This window comes from Crotalus tigris, unplaced genomic scaffold (assembly GCF_016545835.1).
Source record: "Crotalus tigris isolate CLP2741 ecotype Arizona unplaced genomic scaffold, ASM1654583v1 scf7180000024119.3904262, whole genome shotgun sequence".
Lineage (NCBI taxonomy): Eukaryota > Metazoa > Chordata > Lepidosauria > Squamata > Viperidae > Crotalus > Crotalus tigris.
This window is the reverse complement of record NW_024100396.1, coordinates 2,537,356-2,544,136: the sequence shown is the minus strand read 5'-3', so window position 1 is coordinate 2,544,136 and position 6,781 is coordinate 2,537,356. Positions and strand designations below refer to the sequence as shown.

Below are 6,781 nucleotides of genomic sequence, written 5' to 3'. Positions count from 1 at the left end.
ACCGTATTTTCCGGTGTATAAGACCCACCGTATAAGACGACCCCCGACTTCAGAGACGATTTGCATGGTTAGAAAGTTGTCTTATATGCTGGAAATTACTGTATTTTCCGGTGTATAAGATGACTCGGCGTATGACCCCCCAATTTTAGAGACGATTTGCATGGTTTAGAAAGTCATCTTATACGCCAGAAAATACGGTAATTTCTGTTTCATACATTAAAATCATATACAGATAGTACAGTTTTTAAACAATAAATTCAAATTTCATAAAACTCAGGTACTTCTGGCAAACAGAAATTGTCAAGACTTACACTGTTAATTTTTTAAATGATTTGCAGGTCTAAATTATGACAAATAGATTCTGGGATACTAAATAACATTCTCTGTTTCTTGTTTCTTCTAGACTACGAGCCCGTTGACATGTTAAAATTGGTAGGATTGGGAATCTTTTTAAAATTGCACAATCAGCCATACTTTTACCAATAATTTCATCACTGCATTTCAATGTTTTTATTGATATTTCTTGCATTTTTAAATCTGACTAATTAAGAATTTGGAATACCGTTCAGAGATATTGTCCAGAATGTATACAGCCATAATAATACAGTTCATAAAAACACAGAAATAGATACTGATAACATTAATTCCCAGAATGTTCTGGGAAATGCATTAGGTAGAAGTCATATAAACCAGGTTTACCTTAATTGCTCATGTTGATTTTGAACAGACCAGCTAATTATTTTTTTTTAATCTAATTTTATAAAAGAAATTTGAATTTATTTGTTTTTATTCTTCCATATGAATACATGGCTTTGTTGGTTTCCATTCTTAATCTGAAAGTTTTTTTTTTTTCAACAGTGCAATTCTGCAACAAACAGCAGATAGGCACGTAAAGAAGCTGAACGTTATTTGAGAATTGAGTTGCTTAATTCTTATTAATCTATTGTGCTCATAGCATTTATTTCTTTTAGAAAAATGCAAAAATAGTTTTGTAAATTCCACTTTTTAAAAAACATTTTTAAAATCAGACAATTTGAAATATGCGTATTTTATATAGTTCAAGTCAAACTAAATAAATTGTCCCTGAGTTATTTCCAAGAAAATTTTCCTTGCATGTAGGAAATGCTGTTATGGAATGAAGGTTCCATGATACCTCGTTCATTGTTCAGCCTAGAATGAAGACAAACTGTATATAATTCAATTTTATCTAATTTTATACCTATAAGGGAAACCAGACCAACAATATTCCACAGTTCTTTATCATTATTTTCCAATCAAGCAGCACATACTTTTCAATTGTTCTAGATCAATAAATCTCAAATGCTTTAAGATATAAATATTCCTTTTTGCCAAAGAGGAGGGAAATCATAAACCCTAAGACTTTTTGATATACTAGTAGTAAACTACTTATGAAATTTTACAGCCTACTCAGGAATAACACTACCAGATTTTTTTTTTCTATCTTAACCCATTTGAAAGGATAACAGGAGAAAGAAAACATTTTGAAGTTAAGTGAGCCAACATGCCTACCTGAACAACAGATAATACGCATTTTCAATAAATGAAACACAAGTATAAATATTTAAATGCAGTAAAACCCTTCATTAAAATAGATTTTTTTAATTTATAAAAATTATAAATCTTGTCCTTAAAGCATGTAAACATTACCAAGTAAGACTTGTATTTGGATAAAAAGTCCAGTTCTGTTATGTCCTTTAAAAAGAGTTTTAAATGAAGGTATGGTATGCCTTCTTTGCAACCTTGGTTCCAGGATCTTGCAGAGAAAGGGTTTTTTTTTCCCCCAGTCTCACTTTTATTTCTTGATTTTATTGCAGCTGTGTGCCTCCATTTCAATGGCCTGATTCCCTCTGCTGGGTTTTTGAGATTTGTTTGGTAGCACCAGCAATATCAATATACATAAAATATGCATATGGAAATACAGTGATCTGTAAGTGATGAGAGATAATACAGTTACCAACTGCAATACAAAACCATGGCTTTATTATACCACTTTAATAAGTTCCACATCTCAGCCAAAACCCATCATGACAGCTGAAGTGATATTCTGAGCAGATAATTTAAGGGGTTTTACATGGGGCATTTCCTCTTCATCTGTTCACACACCTGTCCAGCCGTTCTAATTGGGTATGTCTAGTTTAACGAAGAGAAGGACAAGGGGGGACATGATAGCAGTGTTCCAATATCTCAGGGGCTGCCATAAAGAAGAGGGAATTAAGCTATTCTCCAAAGCACCTGAAGGCAGGACAAGAAGCAACGGGTGGAAACTAATCAAGGAGAGAAGCAACCTAGAACTAAGGAGAAACTTCCTGACAGTTAGAACAATTAATCAGTGGAACAGCTTGCCTCCAGAAGCAGTAAATGCTCCAACACTGGAAGTTTTTAAGAAGAGACTGGACAGCCATTTGTCCGAAATGGTGTAGGGTTTCCTGCCCGAGCAGGGGGTTGGACTAGATGACCTCCAAGGTCCCTTCCAACTTTACTACTATTATTATTATTATTATAATGCACAATTTGAAACTAAATACAAATAACTTACTTGTATAATTTAATTGTCGGCTCCACAGCAAGAAGAACAAATGGTGCCACAGTGTAGCAAACAGACAGCTGAGTTGCCAACCAGGTAACCATGTCATAGCCCACCTTGAGCAGCTTGGATGAGATGAAGATGTGTCGACAATTGTTCCTAACCTTATAAAATAAAAATTGAAATGTTTTGAAAGAATTTTCATATAGTGCATCTCTCACAGATTTCTAATCTATGCATATGCCACTTGGTTTTGATAAAGTTTTGCTATATTGTACGAAAAGATTTGCTTTCTTTTTCCTACTACTATTTTTTTAAAAAAAAACTTTCAAAAGTTATGAAGAAAAGTTAGTAAGATTCAGCAGCTGAGTAGAATCAGTAGGAATACTAACCCTATGAATAAGCCCTTCCATTTCAATTGAGTTACACAAATGTTATACATTTGATCAGAATTTTTCTACAAGTGCCAAATCTGATATTATAATGAGCATGTAAAGACTTTTCTGAAATGGAACATATGTATCTATACAAATAATAAAATTTTACTCACACCAATTCTTTAAACAGTTTTACGTCTAAATTTCATTAAATAACAGGATCTAACTTACAAAACCATTTTTAAACAGGTTACCCAATTATGTAAGAGCAAGAATGTGATACATATTCATAACTATGTTCATATATGATCAGAATGAGCAGTGAATTGAATTGAATGAGTGAACTGAACTTTTATTTGGCCAAACGTGATTCAACACACAACGAAATTGTCTCCACTATAGAAGTACTCAGTGTATATATGCAAAACAACAGAATAATAAGCATAATAATACCAATAAAAGGGGGAAGTAAAGAAAATAATAAGGATAAATAATAATATTCCAGCCAGACTCTATGGGTTGATATACATATACATTAGACAGAGCTGTTAGAATCAGGTGTTCAGCAGAGTGATTGCACGGGGGAAAAACTCTGTCTCTGTGTCTAGTTGTTTTGGCATGCAATGCGCTATAGCCCTGTACCAAGGGAAGGGTTGAAACAGTTTATGTCCAGGATGTGAGGGGTCTGTAGATATTTTCTCAGCTCTCCTTCTGACCTGCCCAATATACAGGTCTCCTATGGAAGGCAGGCTGGTTGCAATTGTTCTTTCTGCAGTCTTAACTATCTACTGGAGTCTGTACCTGTCCTGTCAATAATAATAATACTCTTTTTCTATTCTATTATCCACTCTGCCTCAAAAGCCTTAAATTCTACAACCAAAGAAACAGACAAAAGAGCATTGATTTCTAAATTTAAAGATTTTTTTTTTAAAAAAAAAAACCCTAAGTGCACACTAGAGTTTTCAAAGCGCTCAGGATACACTGTCAAGGATTAGCTATACAGATACAAAATATGATTATTACATTAACAGATAGACAAGAAAAAAAATTCTGGCTTTTGTAAGTCTCTATTGGTTTCAGTAGGAGAAACTGTTCAATGTACTAATTATTCTAATATATAATGCCACTCAATGAAATATGTAGGAAATGGGTGTACAGCACACAGTTTCAAAAAACACGTTGCTTGAGATAGACACAATTTAATATAATGAAGAGAAAATGTGCTCTGCTTTGGAAATCAGTAGCACTTGTGGAATCTATGATTAATTTATCTGGGCATGTACCCACAGGGAAAAAAAAGGATTAACAGGGATACGTACTCTTCTGGCTGCTAGTGTCATAAAGATGCCAGTGATAAACGTAAAATAATATCCAGGATAAACACCATGCCAAAGAGCTGAGAGAAGAAATGTTAAGGCTGTGGGATACCAAGAAGTCCGATCATAACATACACTGAGAAGAAAAATTAGAAAAAGAAGTATAAATATTCAGGTTACATGCAATTATATCTGAGTTTATTACTATATCATAGAATCAGAAATGATTCCGATTCTTTCTCTGTTTCAATCAAAAATGTTCTTAGAAATATTACTAAGGACTAGATACTATTTACTGACTATTCTCCTAATTCGCTACACATAAAAGGAATGGCAAAATATTCTGATTTTAAATACTGTCATTAATTGAATTCGGTTATTAAATACCTAGGTAAATCTGATGTCTTAAAAGAACAAGTATCTAAAGCACGCAGTATTTGTGTGGCTCTTACAGTACATTACTTTTGATCAGAACCTTACATACCTTCTATTTATATTTCAGATTAACAGTTATGGTTACAATTATTTGTGGAAGCGTTGCTAAGGTGAGAAGTGCACAACATCTGATGTCTGAAGCAATTCTTTTATTGCCTTTGTCAGTGTTTAGAAAGATCACTTTTATAATTCCTAAATACATCTGGCAATGATCTAATAGTTAAATTATTTTTTTATGAAAAGGGATTCTCATCCTCCATCAACATGTGGAATTAAAATTGGTCAATGGTATAAGTTAAGAAGGCATCACTGTTCTTGTGCAACAAATGAGGAAAAAGATGGTTCTTCACAAAAAAAAATTGTATCCAAAGCTCAAGCCACAATCATTTCAATAAACAAGAAATCAATACATTAGTGATAACAGCGTGCACATGCTCATGCACATACATACAAACACACACAAAAACATACTTTAAATGACACAAAAATTAAAATGAAAGCATTTTAGCCTAAGGTTGTCGGTAAACTTCCAGAAATGGATACACGGAGTGCCAATATTAGTAGGCAGTATCATTTGAAGTTTTATTTTAGGGACAGAAGCATATTGTGAAAATCTTTCTTTTTTTTAATCATTATAAAATGGAAATTCCAGGGGGAAAAAAATCTTTTTCATTTTCACTGAATGCAACACTGTATCCCTAAATTGTATTGCTGAATTGCTGAAGAAAACCACAAAACACTTAAGTTTTTTTTACCGTTTAAGCCAGGCAGTTGTTTGAATATTCCAGTTTTCTAAGTACATTTTAAAACTTGTTGCCATCTAAGAGTGAAACAAGCATGCATTATTAGGTTTCCTAATACTAAAAATGTCAGTTTCCACCTGTATTTTAAGTTACATTAGTTCTGTATGTTGCATTACAGCTATATATTTTTCTTCTTCTTTTCCTTTATCAATAGTTTGCAATTTGGTATTTCTTTATAAAGGTAATACATTTTTAACTGGCAAAAGTCAATGAAAAACATATCATTTTACAGGTCTCTTTATTTTAAAATATTTGGGGTTTTGCAATTTTAAAGAAACATTTGTAGAAAAAAAATCAGCGTTATTATATGTGGATATGAATAAGCAGGGAAAGAGGAAGAGGAAGAGAAGAAGAAGAAGGAGAAGGAGAAGGAGAAGGAGAAGGAGAAGAAGAAATAATAGTAGCAGTAGTAGTAGTAGTAATAGTAGTAGTCGTCAGAATAATGGCTTTTGCCCTTGCCTGCATATTGTACTAGTGCAGCAAATGCATGAAGTTTATTGTATGAAGTTTGGACTTTCTCCACTTTATTTAGACAAGTTCTTCTCTCTATGGGGTCTGGAACAATTTCCAGTTCCATGTTATAGCTAAAGAAGACTCTGGCCATAATACTTCAACTTACCTCAATATTCCTGATATTCAAATTAGATAGTAGATCCCAGCGATAATTGCCTTTCTCATCCACACCATTGAAACCAAAACCAGCTGCATTATTAATTGCATCAGCTGTAAAAAAAGAAAAAAAACTTAGGCTGAAATATAAAAACCTACCTGACATATGCTTAACAATTAACAATGGTGAAAAAAGTAAGGTTCTACATTTAGGCAAGAAAATCCAAATGCACAGGTATAGTATTCCTTGCTCAATAGTAGTAACTAAGGGGATCTCAGTGCCCTAGTGGACAATCACTTAAATATGAGCCAGCAGTGTGCTGCAGCTGCCAAAAAAGCCCACAGAGTGCTAGGCTGCATTAACAGAGGGATAGAATCAAGATCACATGAAGTGTTAATACCACTTTACAATGCCTTGGTAAGGCCACACTTGGAATACTGCATCCAGTTTTGGTCACCACGATGTAAAAAAAGATGTTGAGACTCTATAAAGAGTACAGAGAAGAGCAACAAAGATGATTAGGGGGCTGGAGGCTAAAACATATAAGGAACGGTTGCTAGAATTGGGTATGTCTAGTTTAACGAAGAGAAGGACAAGGGGGGACATGATAGCAATATTCCAATATCTCAGGGGCTGCCACAAAAAAGAGGGAATCAAGAGGGAATCTCCAAAGCACCTGAAGGCAGGGCAAGAAG

General features: G+C 33.8%; 1 protein-coding gene across 2 annotated transcripts in view; it reads right to left on the bottom strand.

Annotated features, from left to right (window-relative positions):
• Positions 1-486: 486 nt before the first annotated feature.
• MBOAT1 (membrane bound O-acyltransferase domain containing 1) overlaps positions 487-6,781 on the bottom strand; it is a 31,945-nt gene continuing 25,650 nt past the window's right edge. For both annotated transcript variants that reach the window (XM_039322635.1, XM_039322636.1), the window contains 5 exons: positions 6,096-6,199; positions 5,429-5,493; positions 4,242-4,374; positions 2,558-2,709; positions 487-1,946 (listed from right to left, as the gene is read on the bottom strand). In XM_039322635.1, coding sequence (XP_039178569.1) covers positions 1,814-1,946; positions 2,558-2,709; positions 4,242-4,374; positions 5,429-5,493; positions 6,096-6,199 — 587 coding nt within the window. In that variant the 3' untranslated portion in view covers positions 487-1,813. The remainder of the gene's footprint in view (positions 1,947-2,557; positions 2,710-4,241; positions 4,375-5,428; positions 5,494-6,095; positions 6,200-6,781) is intronic.